We start from the raw sequence: 21348 nt of genomic DNA, 5'->3' as shown, positions 1-21348 counted from the left end.
ATTAAAGGAACATGATGGAAAATGGAAATTAAGAGATTATGATGAGATCAAAGACCACTTTCAGAGTTGGTTGCATTATCGACAACTATATGAAACACATAAAGAAGACAGTAAGAAAGGATTTAGTTATACTAGATCTGGGTTCCAAATGGAAGTGATTGAAGAGAAAGTGAAACTACTGAAGGCCGCATATAGCATACTATTAGAATGGGAGACGAAAGATGAAGAGGTGAAATCAGTTATGATTAAATGGGCACAAAATGGGGGGGAGGGAAATAAGGATATGTTTTTGGATAATATGTCTTGTTATTACTTTGAATATATATAAAAAAAAAATAGATGATCCTCACTCCCCCTTCCAAGTCCACATTTCTGTGATGCTATGATTTGGAGCACTTTTAAAGCCTATGACCTCTCGAAAAGAATTCTGGGAACTGTAGTTTACCCCTCACAAAGCTACCATTCCCAGCATCTTTAACAAATCTCAGTTCCCAGGATTCTTTGGGCAATGTTGTGCACATCAAACGTGTTTTACATGTGCTGGCAAAGTGTACACAGCCAGAGGCAGTTTGGGATCTTATTTGTATGCTCCTTTCCTTCCTTACATCCTTTGTGTGTTCATTGGCACTCAGAACACCCAGCTTCATTGGGTTAACAGATGCCTCCACATATTTCATTTATTATTTTGTTTCGGAGCTTTTCATTTCACTACTACAGCCTGAAGAAAAGTTTGCATAGCTTTTAAGCTTGCTTTTCGTATGTCTAACATTTACTGATCTAACAAAGAGGTGAAGCTTCTTGATCAAAGATTGCAATAGGCCTCTGCATTGCTTTATTGGAACAAGAAGAAGAAGAAGAAGAAGAAGAAGAAGAAGAAGAAGAAGAAGAAGAAGAAGAAGAAGAAGAAGAAAGCTATTTTTTATCCTGTGAAAGCAATGCTGCTTAGTCCACAATGAAACTGCTGGTGTAGCAAAGGACATTCTGCTGAAAGTTACTGATAAAAAGTTGGTCATAGGTTATTTATCCTGTGAAAGCAATGCTGCTGAGTCAACAATGAAAATTGTGGGGCATCAAAGGACATTCTGCTGAAAATTACTGATATAAAGTTGGCCATAGGTTTCCCCGCCCTTCTCCCTCATTTCTTCAGAGTATTTAAGCACTCCCCTCCTATCGTGCCAACAGAAGTCATTTTATTGGAAACACAAACTTCATTTTCCTCACTCGAGTTTTCCCTTTCGCCACAAGAGTGTTGATCAGTTTCAGCCTGCAGCCAAGAACTGAACAAGCACAGAAGCAGAAAATGGCACTTAGCAAAGACCGTGGCATTACAATGAATGATGGGAACAAAATCCCCGTATTGGGGTTTGGAACCTATACCCCGGACAGTGTAAGTACAACATTTAACTCTCAGATTGTTGTAACTTGTTTTTGAAGAGCAAAATGCCTGCCAGCTGCTGGGTGCTTCATACACTGCAAAGCATCGCATGTGATACCTCACCTGATCTGAGAAGCCAATTGTGCATGAGAACTTCTTGGGTCACAGCAGCCAAGAATGCAACAGAGTGTTTGGGGGGGGGGGGAGGAAGGGAAAGGAGAATGTTAGCCACTTTGAGACTCCTTCGGGTAGTGATAAATTGGGATATCAAATCCAAACTCTTCTTCTTCTTCTAATAGGTTCACTAATTAATTAGTACTCTCCATAGAGATACATGTGTTATAGTGGGTTGCAATAACTCTGCTGACTTATTGATGTGATCCTGAAAGTCCTAAAAATTGTCTCTCGTTGCCTGACCATTAATAAATGCATGAAAAAATCTGGCATGTTTGGGTCAAGCATTCAGAAATTGCTATTTACCATACATGTGCATACTGTCAGGAGCTCAGCCTACACTTGAGTACGACCCTGGCAGAGACACATGCCCAACTGGCATGTTCAGTGGCGTAGCGTGGGGGGTGCAGGGGGGGCCAGCTGCACCGGGCGCAACATCTGGGGTTAGGGTTAGGGGGCGCAAATCTACGGGTTAGGGGGTGCAAATCCACGGATTAGGGGGTGCAAATTACTTGCCTTGCCCCGGGTGCTGACAACCCACGCTACGCCACTGGGCATGTTCCCTCCCTCCTGGTTGATCGTTCGGGAGCTTCAAAAGCTTTCTTCTGCCCGTGAAAGCTTTTCAAAAGCTTTCTTCTGCTGTGAAAGCTTTTCAAAAGCTTTTTTTTGCTGTGAAAGCTTTTCACAGCAACCGATGCCAACCAACACCGGCACACTTAGGGATCCGTGGAGTTTGCGCAACTTGCGTAACAGACCTCAGCAACTCAACATCTTGGCTAATCTACTTTATTTACATATAAACACACACGGAGCACTGCAACATGGCTCCCTCTCTCTCTAGCATCAGACAGCAAAAAGAAAAAGAACAAAGGACAATACAGTGGTACCTCAGGTTAAGTACTTAATTCATTCCGGAGGTCCGTTCTTAACCTGAAACTGTTCTTAACCTGAAGCACCACTTTAGCTAATGGAGCCTCCTGCTGCCGCCGCGCCGCTGGAGCACGATTTCTGTTCTCATCCTGAAGCAAAGTTCTTAACCTGAAACACTATTTCTGTAACCTGAAGTCTGTAACCTGAAGTGTATGTAACCTGAAGTGTATGTAACCTGAGGTACCACTGTAGTCCCACTTCACAGAACACAGTAACACAAACATCCTGTCTCCGTCATTTCCCACTCTGTGGAGTCAAAACATATACCGTCATGTGATAGACAGCAATCCCATGACTGCAATCACGGAGCAGGAATTCTAACACATATCATGAACACAAGACAAGATTTCATCCTGTTTCCCACCTGGCAGCTATCAGGGAGCACCTGTTTTAATTTCCCATAGTGCCTTGGTGTGTGCTGGCGGAGGGATTGTGGGAAATTTAAATGGCAACTCACCACCTTGCAACTTGATTGGAGCCCTGTTGTCATTGCTGGTCAGTGCCACCTTGCCTCATGAAAGAGATCCCACGAGAGGACCCAGGCATCAGCAGGGATGGATCTAGACACATCAAAGAAGCGTTTCAGTTTAAAGTGCTGTAAATTTAAACAGGGAAAACAGGTAGAGAAAAATAGGACTCCATTTCGCCATCTGGTGGCACAATGTTATATCTCACATGCAACACATACTGTATACATAAATTGCTTTTTCTTTGCGCTTTTTCTTTCTTTTCCTTTAATGTGTTTAGATCCAGCCTAGCTGAGTCCTTGGGACTCAGGTCTAGTTTGAAAATGTCCACCGATACTCAGTGTTACTTACAGATACCCTCTGATATTAATTTCCCCACTGAAGCAGAGACCTTGACTAACCTTTTCACCTTTTCAACCGGCAGGTTCCAAAAAGTAAGTGTGAGGAGGCTGCAAAGATAGCAATAGAATTCGGCTTCCGTCATATTGATAGTGCATATGTATACCAGACAGAGGAGCACGTTGGGCGGGCTGTTCGTGCGAAGATTGCAGACGGAACAATAAAAAGGGAAGATATTTTCTACACTGGAAAAGTGAGTGAGTTTGGCATTTTTTTAAAAAAAGAGTACAGTGGTACCTCTGGTTGCGTACTTAATTCATTCTGGAGGTCCATTCTTAACCTGAAACCGTTCTTAACCTGAGGTACCAATTTAGCGAATGGGGCCTCCCACTGCCAACGCGCCACTGGTGCGCGATTTTTGTTCTCATCCTGAGGTAAAGTTCTTAACCCGAGGTACTACTTCCTGGTTAGCAGAGTCTGTAACCTGAGGTGTCTGTAACCCGAGGTACCACTGTAAAATATAGTGCCTGCATCATGATGCAGTTACATATTTCACAGTCATTATTTAACAAAATCAAAGCAAAATGCCTCTCCCTATATAAACCTACCCAGATTTTGTGTTCATCCTCTGAGGCTCGTCTTCGTGTGCCTCCTCCATGTGAGGCTCGGAGGGTGGCAAAACGAGAACGGGGCCTTTTCTGCATGGCTCCCCATTTGGGGAATGCTCTCTGCAGGAAGGTTCAACATACACCTCTAGGCACCAGGCGAATATGTTCCTCTTCAACCAGGCCTTGGGCTGACTAATATTCTATAGCCTTTTTGAATATGTTTTTGCCAGGGGAGGAGGAAGGGGGGTGCAGCGGGGCCTACAGCGTGCCCGAGCCACACATCTCTCCGAGCAGCTTCCTACGCCGCTGGTTATTGGAAGGAGGGATTCCTATGTTATTGCTTCTGTTTTGACTATTTATTTGTGCTTTTATCTTGTGCTGTTATCTTGTGAACTGCTCCAAGATCTTTTGATGAAGGGCAAAATATAAATTTCATAAATAAATGGTAAATATAAATGGTAAAGATATTGTGATGTGTACACAAGAATAGTCATCTGACACAGCGAAACTGTCCCGAGACACAAAAACTCTATGGCTCTGTGAAAATAAAAATCTCTTTATATTTTTGACAGCTTTGGAATACCTTCCACCGCCCAGAGCTTGTTCGGAAATGCTTAGAAGAATCCCTGAAGAAACTCCAGTTTGACTACATGGATCTGTTCTTAATGCACTCTCCGTATTCTATGAAGGTAAATGATTATTGATCTCCTAATGCAAGTATTGAGTACAATATATGAAGGAGGGGAGAGAACCTACTAAAAATATTTTATTCCCTGAAGGAATTGTCATTTCCTAGAGATGCTGACAGTTCTCTGCTATACTATATCTCAATCAAGGAATGATCGCTCACAGATTTGGGGGGAGAAATCATGCCAGTTAAAGAAAACCTTTTCATATCTGTTACCTCCGAGGATGTGGACAGGCTGCTTGGACGAGTGAAACCAACCACCTGTCTCCTGGATCCTTGCCCATCCTGGCTTATAAAAGCTAGCCGGGAAGGACTGGGCAATGGGCTTCGTGGGGTGGTGAATGCTTCCCTCCGTGAGGGAGCCTTCCCAGACCCGCTGAAAGAGGCGGTTATTAAACCGCTTCTTAAAAAAACATCTTTAGATGCGGCCACGATGGCCAACTATCGCCCAGTCTCAAATCTTCCATTCCTGGGCAAGGTGATTGAGCGAGCGGTTGCCGAACAACTCCAGGCACGCCTGGAAGAAGCGGACCATTTGGATCCCTTCCAGTCGGGATTCAGGCCTCATCATGGGACTGAAACTGCCTTGGTCGCACTGGTTGATGATCTCCGGCGGGCTAGGGACAAAGGTGAGAGCTGTTTCCTAGTTCTGCTGGATCTCTCAGCGGCGTTTGATACCATCGACCATAGCATCCTTCTGGACCGTCTTGAGGGGCTGGGAGCTGGGGGCACTGTTATACAGTGGTTCCGCTCCTTCCTCCTGGGCCGTGTTCAGAAAGTGGTGGTGGGGGATGAGTGTTCAGACCCCTGGGCTCTCACTTGTGGGGTGCCTCAGGGTTCTGTCCTCTCCCCCATGCTTTTCAACATTTACATGCAGCCGCTGGGAGAGATCATCAGGAGGTTTGGGCTGGGTGTTCATCAGTATGCGGATGATACCCAGCTCTACCTCTCTTTTAAATCAGAACCAGTGAAGGCGGTGAAGGTCCTGTGTGAGTGTCTGGAGGCGGTTGGAGGATGGATGGCGGCTAACAGATTGAGGTTGAATCCTGACAAGACAGAAGTACTGTTTTTGGGGGACAGGAGGCGGGCAGGTGTGGAGGATTCCCTGGTCCTGAATGGGGTAACTGTGCCCCTGAAGGACCAGGTGCGCAGCCTGGGAGTCATTTTGGACTCACAGCTGTCCATGGAGGCACAGGTCAAATCCGTGTCCAGGGCAGCTGTTTACCAGCTCCATCTGGTACGTAGGCTGAGACCCTATCTGCCTGCGGACTGTCTCGCCAGAGTGGTACATGCTCTGGTTATCTCCCGCTTGGACTACTGCAATGCACTCTACGTGGGGCTACCTTTGAAGGTGACTCGGAAACTACAACTAATCCAGAATGCGGCAGCTAGACTGGTGACTGGGAGCGGCCGCCGAGACCATATAACACCGGTCTTGAAAGACTTGCATTGGCTCCCAGTACGTTTCCGAGCACAATTCAAAGTGTTGGTGCTGACCTTTAAAGCCCTAAACGGCCTCGGTCCAGTATACCTGAAGGAGCGTCTCCACCCCCATCATTCTGCCCGGACGCTGAGGTCCAGCGCCGAGGGCCTTCTGGCGGTTCCCTCATTGCGAGAAGCAAAGCTACAGGGAACCAGGCAGAGGGCCTTCTCGGTAGTGGCGCCCACCCTGTGGAACGCCCTTCCAGCAGATGTCAAAGTGATAAATAACTACCTGACATTCAAGAGACATCTTAAGGCAGCCCTGTTCAGGGAAGTTTTTAACATGTGATATTTTATTGTATTTTTGGTTTTTATGGAAGCCGCCCAGAGTGGCTGGGGAGGCCCAGCCAGATGGGCGGGGTATAAATAATAAATTATTATTATTATTATTATTATTATTATATACTGATGACATTAACTACATGGGCATCATAAGAAATAAATCATGCACAGAGCAGGACTTGGCGATGGAGCGAGGGAAGAAAAAAGGGGTTGGAGAGATGGGGAGACAGACCTGTGCAAAGAAAGAAGACAGTTTGTTCTATGGGGCACAGAAAAAATTAAAGCATGTTTGGGGAACCTGTGGCCTTCCAGATGTTCCTCAGTTGCAACTCCTATCATCCCTGATCATTGTCCTTGCTGGCTGCAGCTGATGGGACTTGGAGGCCAGCAAAGCCTGGAGATCCACTGATTCCCCACCTCTGCATTAAAAGAGACAATACTGAGTTAATATTGCCACAGGGGGATGCTGGTGGAGATGTAGTCTTGGGCTTGCCAATCAGAAGGTCGGTGGTTCAAATCCCTGCAATGGGGTGAGCTCCCATTGCTCTGTCCCAGCTTCTGCCAACCTAGCAGTTAGGAAAATGTTAGATAAATGAGTACCGTTGCGGCAGGAAAGTAAATAGTGTTTCCATGCGCTCTGGTTTCCGTCACGGTATTCCGTTGCGCCAGAAGAGGTTTAGTCATGCTGGCCACATGACCCGGAAAGCTGTCTGAGGATAAATGCCAGCTATCTTGGTCTGGAAGCGAGATGAGCGCCATAACCCCATAGTCACCTTTGACTGTCTAGGGGTCCTTAACCTTTACCTTTACCTAATATTTAACCATAAGTATTTTTTCCTGGATAAAGTAACACTTTATCCCTCTTGAATAAACAAGAATGTGAAATGTGGAGCTTGTGATTTGAGTTTCCCACAGATCCCTGCATTGTGATATAGGCCACTGCATGTTTCATTCCCTTTTTTCTATCACTGTCCATTAGTATTAGATAATATTGCAGAGATAAGAGAACTTCTAGGCCTGAAATGCACTTATTCCCTCCGCCTCCTTCTTTTCCAGCCTGGACCAGATTTATTTCCCATGGGAGAAGACAAAAAATTGATTGTTGACAACGTAGATCTTCGGCAGACATGGGAGGTAGGTGCCTGGGATTAGGAAATCCAGCCCTTGAGTCATTCAGATGCAGAGCACAGTAGCCTTCCACCAGAGGAGGCATCTCCAGAACAATGACTCACACAATGGCTCCTATGAGAGCTGGTGAATTATTGCACACTCTTGGGAATATATGAGTTAGCCTCCAATCTTAATCCTGGGCGGGGAGAGTGTGATCCCAGCTATTCAACAAACACCACTCAACAAACATGTTGTGTTTTCTTTGCCAGGCAATGGAGGCGTGCAAAGATGCCGGCTTGGTGAGGTCCATCGGAGTGTCCAACTTCACCCGTAAGCAGCTGGAAATGATCCTGAACAAGCCAGGGTTGAAATACAAGCCAGTGATAAACCAGGTCAAGCGTGATTGCTTTTTTTAGGGGTTTGTTCCAAGCATGGTTGAAAGCTTCTTTATTTAAGCTCTTTTGTGAGAGGACCTTTGTTTTGATGAACACAGCCATTCCCTGAAAAAACTTGCTTAAGGTTGCAGACCAAGTCACAGTTGTGGGGTGGACTCCCCTAAATTCCAGGAACTAGTAATGGGTTCTCATTTAATCAAGACCTCTTAATCCTCAGACAAAAGAAAGTGTGGAGAAGTCCCTAATTTTTGAAACAAGCATCTCAGGTAGAAGGAGGTCTACAAGCAGTCAGTGTCAGGATCATTCTACAAGCAAGTAGGACTCCGATAGAGACACATGCCCGGCTGGCATGTTCTCTCCCTCCTGGTCAGTCGTTCGGGAGCTTCAAGAGCTTTCTCCAGCCAGAACATCACAGCGACTGATACCAAGAGGCATCAGCACACTTAGGAACAGCAGAGTGTTAGCAATTCGCGTGACAGACTCAGCAGCGCAGCATTTTGGCTAAACTACTTTATCAACATATCATACACTCGGAACATTCCGACTCAACTCCTTCCTCATCAGCACCAAACAGCAAAGAGAGAGAACAAAAGGCAATAGTCCTACATCACGGAACACAGTACATGTAATACGAAACATCCCATCTCCGTCACTTCCCACACTGTGGATTGGAAACACACACCGTTATGTGATAAAACCAATCCCATGACTGCAAGCACAGGGCAAGAATCCTAACAGTCAGGGCCCACACAGCCTCTTGTGGGGACTCTGGAAGTTCTCAAGTGGGGAGAGAAGGGCCTTTGAATTAGGCATCTGGACAAAGCTGTTGCTCCCAAGCAGCCCTGATTCACTTGGACATTGGTGTATATTATGTAACCAAATGAGACCAGAGCACACTAGTCCAAGGCATGCAACCTGCTAGCTAAGCAGGAGTGATGGACTGACAATGAGATGTGTGCAGCCGTGATCTCCCCGTACCATAGATACAGTGGTCCAGATAGTCCCACTTCAATCATGGCTTCTTTGTACCCTCTGCCCAACCTTGATGCACTGTGATGGCCTGGGAATCCGATTCAGAGGATGAACCGGAGGAATCCCAGCCTGCACAGGAGTCACCGCCTCCAGGGCTGGCTGAACTGGGGCAGGGCCTTGATTCTGAGGCGCCTGCACCTGTGCCGGATCCTCAGGAGCAGGCACCAGGTGAATCCATTCTGGCTACAGAGGTAGTTGAGGACTCAGTGCCTACAGGTGAGTCTCCCCCTGGGCCCAGTAACCCTTCAGCCTCTCCTGAACTGCAGAGGCTCAGGGCAGAGAGGCGAAGGGAACTGGTTTCTCCCAGGAGGAGTGCTCGCCTTAAGGCCAGGAGAGGCGGGTCTCCTGGGGGCCGGGACTGCCCCTGGCCTCAGAGAAGATAAAGGCCAGTCAGCCCGGTCCCAGGTGGCGGGAGCAACGTCGTCGCTGAGAACCTGCTCCTATCCGGACCCAGACCTGACCCTCCATTGTTCCTGTCCCCGCTCGGCTTCCTGCTTCGGGCCCCGCCCCGCTCCTTGCGAACTGTTTCCAGGCTAGTGACCCAGGACCGGACTTCGACTACGTCAACGGTAACCTTCCCCCCAGGACCAGCACATGCACTATCCAATTCATATATGGCAGTAGAGGGTTAAGAGGGTGGGAATACACCCCCCCCAGACAAGTAGTTCTTACGTTCCCTCCCCCATACTTTCCACCATTGCTGAGCCACAGTGGTGATTTGAAGAAAAGACACTTTTCACATACAAGATGCATTTACACAGGGAGGATTACTGAAAACTATACCATTACTTCCTTACATATGAGATAAAACTGCTCCCTTATATAGAAACATTGCCACCCAACCCCATCCCACTCGCCACTCCCCTCTTTCCCTGTCTTTTCTTCCCAACCTCACACTGCATGTAACATTAATGTCTCACAACAAATGAAAGTAATCTGTAGAAAATGCAACTTGAAAAAGGAACCCAAGCTAATTTGTAAAAATGGGAACCCAAGCTAATTTGTAAAGATGATGAAGGAAGAATTCTGGGGGTACAAATCAATTACCAGGGTGAAAAATTTAATGTGATAACCATTTACGCCCCAAATACAAACAAAGTAGAACTCTTTAAGAAGTTGGAACAAAGATTGATAGATTTAGAGAGCCACAAAATGATATTACTGGGAGATTTTAATGGAGTGCTGATACCAGAAGTAGATAGACTCATGAAAAAGGAAAAACCTAACCAAGGGAAATTACCAAGATCCTTTAACAATTTAGAAGAAAATTTAAACTTAATAGACATCTGGAGACATAAACACCCAATGGAAAAACAATTCACATTTTATTCTGAACCTCATGAGAGCTGGGGGAGAATTGACCAAATCTGGGTATCAAGAGAATTATCCCTAAGAAGTGCGAAATCCAGCCTAGAACTCTTTCTGATCATAACTCGATAGTTTTTGAAATAAAAAGTGCATCACAAGGTACATTCAGATGGAGAATGAATGAATACTTATTTGAAAATGAAGAGATTATCGATAAGGCCAAAGCCACTTTAAAAGAGCATTTTATTTTGAATTTAAATAATGAAACAAGTATTGATGTGGTTTGGGATGCCAGCAAGGCGGTCCTAAGAGGCTTCCTAATACAACAGAATAGCTTCAGGAGAAAAGTGAGAGAACAAAAGAAAGAGGATGTTCTTACTCAATTAAGAGAATGCGAGAAAAAATTAACGACAAATCCTAAAGATGAAAAAAACAAACAAGTAATTAAAATATTATTTGATATTAATTAATCAAGAGGTTGAATGGAGAATAAAATCAATGAAACAAAAAGTTTTTGAATCAGCTAACAAAACAGGAAAATTATTAGCATGGCAATTAAGAAGAAGGCAAAAACAAAACGTGATTAATAAAATAAAAATAGAAGACCAAATGATAGAAGATCCGAAAGAAATAAAGAAAAACTTCCTTAAATTTTACGAAACTTTATATAAAAAAGAACATGAGGAAATAATTAAAATAGAAAAATATTTAGAAGATTGTGGAGGAAAATGCATAACAGAGGAAGAAAGAACTCAACTAAATAACCCCTAAGAACAGAAGAAATTCAAGAGGAGATAAAGAAGATGAAATTAGGGAAGGCCCCAGGGCCGGATGGATTGTCGGCCAAATATTATAAAGTTTTAGAAGACCAACTGACCCCAGTGTTATGTGAGATCATGAACAGTATTTTACGAGGAGGGAAGATACCAAGCTCCTGGAAAGAGGCACACATCACGATGATACCTAAACCTGACACAGACAGATTAAACATTAAAAATTACCGACCTATATCATTATTAAACAACGACTACAAAATTTTTGCAGAGGTTTTGGCAAATAGACTTAAAAAATGCTTAGCAAATCTTATACATAAAGATCAAGCGGGATTCCTCCCAAACAGGCAACTTAAGGACAACGTAAGGCACATTATAAATATCATTGAGTACTTGGAATATAAGAATGAAATACCAGCGGCGCTAATCTTCATTGATGCTGAAAAAGCATTTGATAATGTATTGTGGGAGTTCTTATTAAAATGTATGGAGAAGGCAGGGATAGAAGGCGCATTCATGGAAGGTATAAAAGCAATTTATTCGAATCAATCGGCTAAATTGATAATTAGCAATAACCTAACGGACTCATTTAAAATTGAGAAAGTAACAAGACAGGGATGCCCTCTATCTCCGCTTTTATTCATAATGGTGTTAGAAGTAATTGCAAATAAAATAAGAACAACATCGGAAATAAGAGGAATCAAAGTTGGTGTTAAGGAATATAAATTGAAAGCGTACGCAGATGACCTGGTGCTGACATTAGAGGAACCGCAAAAAAGCACTAGTAAAGCCCTGGAACTACTAGAGGAATTCGGCAAACTTGCCAGGTTTAAGTTAAACAAAATAAAGACTAAATTGATGACTAAAAACCTGGGGGAAAATGTAAGAGAAAAATTAGAGTTACAAAGTGGAATTAAAGAAGTGAAGAAGGTAAAATATTTGGGAATCTGGATTACTATGAAAAATATAAATTTAATTGGTGATAATTATATTACAACCTGGAAAGAGATCAAAAAGGATTTAGATACGTGGAACAGAGTAAAACTTTCGTGGTCGGGAAGAATGGCAGCAATTAAGATGAACATACTCCCAAAAATGCTGTTCTTGTTTCAAAACATTCCCGTGATCAAAGGTTCCTCAATATTCAAAGATTGGCAAAAGACTCTTTCGAAATTTATTTGACAAGGAAAAAAGCCGAGAATTAAATTTAAATTACTCACGGATCGGAGGGAGAGAGGGGGATTTGCAGTGCCAAATTTAAAATTATATTTCGAAGCCCTCTTGCCTTTGCTGGATCAGGGAGTGGATTAACCTAGAAGATACCGACTTGCTGGATTTAGAAGGTTTCAACAATTGATTTGGATGGCACGCATATTTGTGGCTCAATAAAGAAAAGGTGCACAAAGGATTCTCAAATCATATCATCAGAGGTCCAGTATATGAAGTTTGGCAGAGAAATAAAAAACTTTTGGAAAGGAAGACACCCTGGTGGTTATCACCAATCGACATTTTAACAACTAAAAAAGCAAATATGGAAGGGGAAAGAATGATCTATGAAGATTTATTGATAAGAACAGAAAATGGATGGAAATTAAGACCATATGAAGAATTAAAAGATAGACTTACAGGCTGGTTGCAATATCACCAAATAAATGTGTTATGGAACGAAGATAGAAAGATAGGGATGAATGAAAAAAAATCTAAATACCAGATAGAAATATTAGAAAATAAAACCAAACCCCTATCTAAAATGTACAACTTTTTGTTAGAATGGGACACCAAAGACAAAGAGATAAAAGAGGTAATGGTAAAATGGGCTATGGACCTTGGTCATAACATAGAATATGATAATTGGGTGAAATTATGGAACAAAGGAATGAAATTCACGGCCTGTACTACACTTAGAGAAAACATGGAAAAAATGATGCATAGGTGGTACATCACACCGGTGAACCTAGAGAAAATGTATAAATCCGGAAATAAAATCTGCTGGAAATGTAAGACTAAAGAAGGGAGCTTCTACGATATGTGGTGGACCTGTGAAAAAATCAAAAAAAATTGGGAACTCATATATAATGCATTAAAAAAAATATTTAAATACACTTTCTCTAAAAAACCAGAAGCCTTCTTATTGGGAATAATTGGGGACGAAATTAAAAAAGAAGATCAGACACTATTCCAATATGCGACAGTAGCAGCCAGGATTTTGATAGCACAAAAATGGAAGAACCCAGATATCCCAACTATTAAAGATTGACAAATAAAATTATTTGAATATGTTGAACTAGCAAAAATGACACAAAAAATTAGATTCCAAAAAGGCACAAAGTTAATTAGTGATTGGAGTAAATTCATAACATACATTGAAGGAAATTTTAGAAATTTAAAAACCACAGCAGGTATTACATAAATCTTACAATGTGTTCAGTTATATCTACGAAACTGCAGAAAAGGAAGACTTATTAAGAAGCCCGAAATCGGGAGGGAGGGAGGTCAACATGCGTATATAATAGAGACATTGATAAGATGTTGTAATTCTTTGAAAGATTGTAATGGAAATTTAGGGTAGATTATGTATTGTAATTTAGGTTAGTATTTGTTGTTTATTGTTGTTTATGAAGGGAAATGTATAAAATAATAATAATAATAATAATAATAATAATAATAATAATAATAATAATAATAGAAATAATAATAATAATAATAGAAAATGCAACACACTTTAAGAATGGTTAAAGCTGGATATTTCAAGAAATAATAGCATGGTTCTGCTTTTCTGTCTTTCCTTTATTTCACGGCATTCTTTGTTTCATCTGAATTCTCACTTTTGTGTTGTGTTGGGGTATTTTAAATCCGCAGGTTGAATGCCATCCTTATCGGAACCAAAGCAAGATGCTGGCCTTCTGCAAGTCAAACAATATCCTCCTGGAAGGATATAGTGTCCTGGGATCCCAAAGGGACCCAAGATGGTAAGAGATGAAGCCAAACCGTTTGGGGACCACCTCAGGCACCATCTATGCCCAGTATTCCACAGCATCCAGAGCAGCTCTGAAGGTTGTACTCTTGGCCCCACAGTTAATAAAGATCCTCATTGTGGATACCACCACCAGGGCCTTTTCTGTAGTGGCCCCACAATAGGGGAACTCATTCTAGAGAGAGATTTACAAAGCTCTTCCCCTCCCATTTTAGACATTCTCAGAAACCTTCCCATTGCTGATGTGTTTTTTATATATAGCTGATTGACTTCTCCCAAACATATGTTTTTAAATGTTACAGGCAGGGGGCTATTTAATAATTTCTGCTTCTGAAATTTTGTGCTGTTTTTAAATCATATATATTATCTTTAATGGTGCTTTAAGCAGTAGAATGGCAGGAATGAAAGGGGCCTGCACCCAGCCTTGCATTTAAATAATTATAGCATTTCTCTTTTTACATAGCTTGTTTTGTGTGTCTCAGAATTTTGAATTGTGTTGTTTTTAACTATACTGGAAGCCACTTCAATGCTTATTTTTAACAAGTGGGACCAGCAACAAATATTGAGTTCTCCTTCAAGATAATGAGCTGTGCATTCTTCCAGGATCCTCCATTTCATTTGAACTCCCTCCCTCTTTTCCATCTCAACTCTCCAGCAGGCACACAGGATTCTTTGGGACTTTCTTTCCCTCCTTAGGTACCCCTGTGACGGAAAAGTTTGTTCTGCTGGACAGGTTGGGTCCCCAAGTGTTTTCTTTTTCTTTTTGGCTGGGGTTCCAGGAGTGGGAGTTGAAAAGGAGAGGATTTGGAGAGACAGTTTGGTACGTTGGGAGAATAGGGAGGGAGGGAGAGAGAGTTGCTTCTGGGTGGAAACATCTACTCTGAGGAATATATCACAAGCTAGAGAAAGGAGTCTCTGAGCTTAGTGTGAAGGACAGTGTGTGGCGTCCTGTAAGAGTAATAGGCCAGGAATTAACTGGGAGGCTGAAGCTGAGCCAGAAGAAGTGGAAGCTGGGAAAAGACAGCCCACTTAGGTCTCATTCCAGTCAGGAGGGGAGCGATTCTTCTACAAAAAGAGAAGACTCCCAAACCAGTTAAGAGGGCTGTGGAGATCCCTTGGGTCTGTTACTTGGAGTACCTCAGGAGTAGGGTTGTCTAAGGGGTGTGTAACTGACAGGAAGTACCACCTTTTTAAAGAACCAAAGTACCGTATTTTTTGCTCTATACGACTCACTTTTTCCCTCCTAAAAAGTAAGGGGAAATGTGTGTGCATCTTATGGAGCGAATGCAGGCTGCGCAACTATCCCAGAAGCTAGAACAGCAAGAGGGATTACTGCTTTCTTTTAAAAAAAAAAATAATAATTTTAATTAACCGACCAATCAAATCAAATCAAATCACATCACATAAATTCCGAATTACAAAGCCGAATTTTAATTTGCTGGGGGTACCCACATTTCAAGTTCCGAAGGGGATTCCAATCATCTTCTTGCTCCTGCATTAATGTCCACAAATCTGTCCAAATAGTGTTCACAATTCTACTCAGTCCTATCTTGCTGTTTCCACATCTCCTCTTATTATTTTCATAAATTTTTCTTTTTTCTTTGTGATCTCTTCTGATAATCTCCTTAAGCAGGTAAACACAAATTGTAATCCTGTGTGAATTTTTCCGTTCATCCAGTAACCTTATCAAGATGGTTTCCATGTATCATCACTTCCATAAATAAAAGCTCTCTTTCCATCATTAATCTTCGCAAATCTGTCGCCTTCTTTCAGTCCTCTGAGGGGGTTCATCCACTGTATGAAAACAAATGCATTTCTCCTCCCAGACATAAGTCTTTCGACAGAACTTGCCAAAATGGCGACGCTGTTTTTTATTGCGTCATCCCAAAGCTCTTGTACTTTCCACGATCTCCTTAAAACATGCTTTTGGTTAAAAATTATCTCCACACAGTCTTAAATCATCCAGTTTAGGTCATTTAAATGGCATTTCTGATTTGTGGGGGGGGGGGGATTATTGGTTAATCACATAAAGAAAGAATGGAAAGTTTTTCCCCCCCATCCAGTCCCGTTGCCGACATACCGAGCCTTGGTGTGTCTTCTCATGATATATTCCTGTTTATCCGACCCGTCTTCTTTATCAGAGATCTCTTCAATTAGCAGTCTTTTACTCCCCATTCTTCCTTGAAATATGTGCATTTGCTTCTTTCTAATTGTTTCTTTTGAAGTTGCTGCAGCTAGAGGCGCGAATCAGAGACAGCGTCCAGGAGAGCCGAAGTCCACACAAGGGCTTTCTGCCTAGTGCCCCCACCCCCTCGAGTTCGGGGGTGATATATGCGGGCACAGCAGGCAAGGGCAGTCCCCCCATCTCCTGGGGGGGGCAGGGAGGCTGCATACTCCCATCACAACCTCTTAATTACCTCGTGTGGGTCGGAGAGATGTTGTTGTCGGCCATCTTCCAATGCGCCCCTAGTGGCCCCCGAGGGATTGCTGCTTTCACTGCGCAGCGATCCCTCTTGCTGTTCTGGCTTCTGAGATTCAGAATAATTTTTTTCTTGTTTTCCTCCTCCAAAAACTAGGTGCGTCTTGTGGTCTGGTGCGTCATATAGAGCAAAAAATACGGTATTAAGGGGCAACAGCCGTACAACAGCTGAGAAAGAACTGAAGTGAAAGAGAATTATAATCTGAAGTATCCTATGTTTCACCCACTTGTGTCATAAACTTCCTTTGTTTTACAAAATCCTGCCTGAGACTCCAAATTATTAATTTTCCCCTCACACAAGGGAAAACCCCCACAAGATAATCTGGGGTAGTTTGTAGGAATTCATGGAATTGGTGATCTGTGAGGTGGGTGCACTATATTTAAGTGAGGGCGGGCCCAACGGCACCAGGGGGGAAAGTGTTGTTGCGCCGTCATGCCCCCCCCCCCAAATACTGTTTCTAATTCAGCAAAGAAAAAGAAATCTCTTTTGTGCATGGATGCTACCATTTCAGCTATAGAATGATCCACATGCAAAGTATGAGTTTGTGATTTATTGGGAGAAGAACACTGTACTAAAAACTTGTCAATATCCTTATTAAACTGTGGGGTACAGAACTTGACACAGTATTCCAGGTGAAGTCTGACCAATGCATAATTAAAAGGGTAAAGGGACCCCTGACCATTAAGTCCAGGCGTGACCGACTCTGGGGTTGCGGCACTCATCTCGCTTTATTGGCCGAGAGAGCCGGCGTACGGCTGCTGGGTCATGTGGCCAGCATGACTAAGCCGCTTCTGGCGAACCAGAGCAGCGCACGGAAACGCCGTTTACCTTCCCACCGGAGCGGTACCTATTTATCTACTTGCACTTTGATGTGCTTTTGAACTGCTAGGTTGGCAGGAACAGGGACAGAGCAACAGGAGCTCACCCCATCAGCGGGATTCGAACCGCCGACCTTCTGATAGGCAAGTCCTAGGCTCTGTGGTTTAACCCACAGAGCCACCCGCGTCCCTATTCCCTCGATCGGAACACTATACTTCTGCTGAAGCAGCCTAGAATAGCGTTAACTTCTCTTCCTGCTGCATCACACTGTGACTCATGTTAAGCTTGTGGTCTCCAAAGACCCCTAGATCTTTTTCATATATACTGCTGTCAAGCCAAGTGCCCCTCATCCTATATTTGTGCATGTATATTTGTGCATCTTGACACCAGAAACACACCTTCTCCACATGTTGCTCTCCAACAGGTTAAATCCAGAAGCTCCTCCCCTGCTTGAAGACTCTTTGTTGGTCACAATCGCCAAGAAGTACAACAAAACCCCAGCTCTCGTGGCTATTCGCTACCAACTGCAGCGCGGCCTAGTGGTCCTAGTGAAGGCCGACACCAGAGAGCAAATTGAGGAAGACATCCAGGTAAAGCAGTACATATTAATCCATTAAAAACAATACTGAAAAAGCACATCATTTGGACACTATGATCTCACAGGTCACATGACTCCTGTGGGAGGGAAGATGCACATCTTGGTTTGGGGACTCAAGAAGTTGGAGGAGTTTCCAGCAGCGGGTATTCAGAAGCATCACTGCCTCAGACCGTGAAGTCAGAGTGCAACCATCATAACTAGCTTCCATTGGTATTCTTATCCACCATGAATTTGTCTAATGTTTAAAGTCATCCAAGTTGGTGGCTGCCACTGCCTCCCATGGGGGCAAGTTCAGTAGTTTAGTGAAGAAGTAGTGAACTACATTCACTGGGCTATGACTTCCCTCATCCCTGACCATTCATCATAATGGCGGAGACTGATGGGGAGTTGGAGTCCATCCACATCTGGGGGGGCCACAGTTTCCACTCCTGTTCTATTGCAAACCTACATAACTATGCATATAAAATTCCCTCAATGGGAGGACATCTGGATTGAAGCTGTTAAATGAAGGAATTCAACTTTGGAAGGTGGTAGCAAAGTTCGCTTTGGTTTCTCTGTGGCTGGAAAAAGGTGCACAGCTCTGAGGTGCAAAAAGAAGACATGATTAAAAAGCACCTCAGCGTTATTTTTTTCTCCTCCTGACAGGCATTTACTTTCCAGCTGTCTGAGGAGGATATGAAATCCATTGATGGCCTTCACAAAAACCTGAGCTATTTAAAAGAGGAAGCGTAAGTCATATTTAAATAGTATGCATATGAATAAATAGAAGTGCTTCACGCAAGAATTGATAGTGCGAGAGGAAAAGGAAGTAAAGATCTGACATCCATCTCTTCTCTTCATAGAGAATTAGGTGAAATTATAGAAGCAATTACTGTGGATACTTTGTACCAAAGCATATGGACAAGTGTCCCTGTCATAGAATTGTAGAGTTGGAAGGGACCATGGGGGTCATCTAGTCCAGCCCCCTGCAATGCAGGAATCTTTTGCCCAGCACGGGGCTCAAACCCATGGCCCAGAGATCAAGAGTTCCATCCTTTACCAACCGAGCTCTCCCAGTAGTTTTTGGCCCTAGACAGTCTTGAAAAAGTCCAGTTTCTGACAAAATGTAATGTTTGTGGTGGACTTCTAAACTCCCCATAATTTACCCCATGGCAATTCAGGATCTTTTTCCACTAGCAGACCACCTCTTCACCGGAGCTTGGGGTTTCCTCCTCGCCAGAGGAGAAACTGCTTCGCAAGATTTTCGGAGGTTCCCTATAACGCAACTGGCCTTCCACCTCTCGCCTCTGAGCTGATGGCAGTTCCCTGACATCCCCCGACAGTTGCTCTGTGCTTTGGAACCAGGCTTCCAAATACCCTTGAGACCAATGCCATACAATGATGTGCAGACATTCCCAGGAGCATTTGATGGGGGAATGATGGCTGCCTCATGCATTACTGCCAGTAAGGGACTCCCAAAACAGCATTTGTCCTTCTGCCCCTACCTGAAAGTCTCAAAAAGACACTGGGGAAGGGGAGGGAGACCTTTGACCCAACCCTTTGGTACCACTTTGATCAGCAACCAGGGCTGTATTCATCATCTAGGGGTTAATATCTCTAGTGAGAAGACAGACATATGATCATCCTGATATTGCAAGTTTTAGATTGCAATATGGTGGACCATTTTGACTTTCAGCCTCCCAGATATTCAGCAGGGTGGGCATTTGATGGCAAACTTGGGGAGTTTACAATGCACTGTGTGAAATGGTCTCATGAGGCAATGGCTGGCAACAGATCACTTTTCGTTGCTTGTACATCTTCCCCACCCTGAGTGTTGTCTCTATTTTCTTTTGTTTCAGATACGCTGGTCACCCACAGTATTACCCGCCAGATGTGGAATAAGGACCCGTCACCCATCTCCAATTTATCCCCTTGTGAACCTGGGTCCTTTTTCATGGAAAACACTGGGCAAATCTCTCAATATCAGTTCCTCCCAGCATCTCATTTTCCACTCTTCAGTTTCCTCACATCGCCATATCAATTTGGGATGAAAAGAAAATGTCTTGAAAATTCATCATTGCAGATTTCTCCTACCATACACATTTTTCTTTGCACTTTTGGCTAAAATAAAGCATGTTTGCATGGTGTTTTCACTGATATCTGCTCTTTAATGCATACTTTACCCCAGTATATGCATTCTTGTAATGGTTCTGTAGCTGAACAACTGCATCACAAAATTCAGAGAATTGCCACTTTCTCAGGATAACTGCATTTTGATTTGCATATTGGTTCAAGAAGTGTGAGCTGTGTAGTTTCACATTAAAATGTGAACAAAATTGAACTCCTCCTCCATCCCTAGTTCTCCCTAGTGTGTCAAATAACAGTTTCAAGGGGGGTGATTTGTATATTGAAAATAGCACAAGCCGGGGGGAAGGATTAACCTTCATAAAAAGAAGCAGCTGCATAGCCTGAGATTTATTGCCAAGATGATTTGAAATACCTTCAGAAAATCAGAAGAGCCTGCTGAATCAGACCACTGGCCCATCTAGTCCAGCATCCTGTTCTCCCAGTGGCCAACCAGATGTCTGTGGGAAGCAGGAAATGAGGGGAAACTTCTAAATTACAAAGTCGCTGCTTCCACTTCTGAGGAAGGGATGGGCAGGAATGACCATGGCTGGCTCTGAGGTCCTCTGCTGGCTGTGAGGAGTAAAGAGCACAGGGTTTCAATTGTCTGCCAGCTTGACCTGAAATGACTTCTGACCATGTTATACGCATGCATTCTATCCTCTGGAATCTGTAACAATATTCAAAATGTCCTTGCTGAAATCATTTGTTGCTACTTGCTGTCTCCCACTCAGCCCCTGCTTTCCACAACCCGAACCCTCCAGTAAAGGCTGAGGCTGTGGACACTCTTCCTTTTAATCTGCATTCAGGCTGAGCACTGTACACACGGCGCCACATTCCACATCCTTTATCCATCCTAACATTTCTTATGGTGCATTGCATTCTCATGCTGTTTACTCCAAACCAGAAGACGAACTGTGTAAACAAACACACCCTGAGGGACAGCTCAGTTGGTGCAGCATGAGACTCTTATCTCAGCGCTGTGGGTTTGAGCCCCACATTGGGCAAAAGATTCCTGCATTACAAGCGGTTGAAAGAGATGATCCTCACTGTCCCTTCCAAGTCCACATTTCTATGATCCTATGATTTGGAGCACTTTTATTTTTTTTTATTTTTTTAATATTTTTTATTGAGTTTCTTTTCTTAAAGTCATAGACACAGAATCAAGGAAAGAAAATACAAGAAACAAATACAAAACCGAAATAATAAAAAGGTCAATACAATCCAATTTTCAGTCGTTTTTCAGTATTCCAAATGGACTTCCCCACATCCTCCCGACTCTGCGTTCTTTGTAATAAAAGTTTCAGCAATTTGTTACCCTGTTTCTTAACTTACTGTATCTTTCAGTTATTATGTTTCTAAATTCACAATATTTTATCCCAACTTTGTACATTTAAAATTAACATAATAA

General features: G+C 43.2%; 1 protein-coding gene across 2 annotated transcripts; it reads left to right on the top strand.

The window, feature by feature from the left end:
* The first annotated feature begins 1160 nt into the window (after positions 1 to 1160).
* Positions 1161 to 19970, top strand: LOC114590237 (aldo-keto reductase family 1 member C3-like). Of its 2 annotated transcripts, XM_077935224.1 has the most exons (10): positions 1161 to 1387; positions 3371 to 3538; positions 4466 to 4582; positions 7402 to 7479; positions 7725 to 7847; positions 13823 to 13932; positions 14593 to 14670; positions 17661 to 17826; positions 18480 to 18562; positions 19673 to 19970. In XM_077935224.1, the coding sequence occupies exons 1-10, from the start codon at positions 1301 to 1303 to the stop codon at positions 19713 to 19715; spliced, it is 1053 nt and encodes a 350-aa protein (XP_077791350.1). In that variant the 5' UTR covers positions 1161 to 1300; the 3' UTR covers positions 19716 to 19970. The 2 variants fall into 2 exon arrangements, with proteins under 2 accessions (XP_077791350.1, XP_077791351.1); XM_077935225.1 differs by lacking the exon at positions 14593 to 14670 and having other exon boundaries at positions 1185 to 1387.
* The last annotated feature ends 1378 nt before the right edge of the window (positions 19971 to 21348 follow it).

Source organism: Podarcis muralis, chromosome 10 (assembly GCF_964188315.1).
Source record: "Podarcis muralis chromosome 10, rPodMur119.hap1.1, whole genome shotgun sequence".
Classification (NCBI taxonomy): Eukaryota; Metazoa; Chordata; class Lepidosauria; order Squamata; family Lacertidae; genus Podarcis; species Podarcis muralis.
The sequence above is the reverse complement of the archived record's forward strand: the minus strand, read 5'-3'. Positions and strand labels throughout refer to the sequence as shown.

Excerpts from the sequence above, each read along its gene's own strand:
- LOC114590237 (XM_077935224.1), top strand. The coding sequence starts at position 1,301 with ATGGCACTTAGCAAAGACCGTGGCATTACAATGAATGATGGGAACAAA. Across the intron at positions 4,583-7,401 it reads ACTCTCCGTATTCTATGAAG|CCTGGACCAGATTTATTTCC; the intron begins GTAAATGATTAT and ends CTTCTTTTCCAG. Across the intron at positions 7,848-13,822 it reads ACAAGCCAGTGATAAACCAG|GTTGAATGCCATCCTTATCG; the intron begins GTCAAGCGTGAT and ends TTAAATCCGCAG.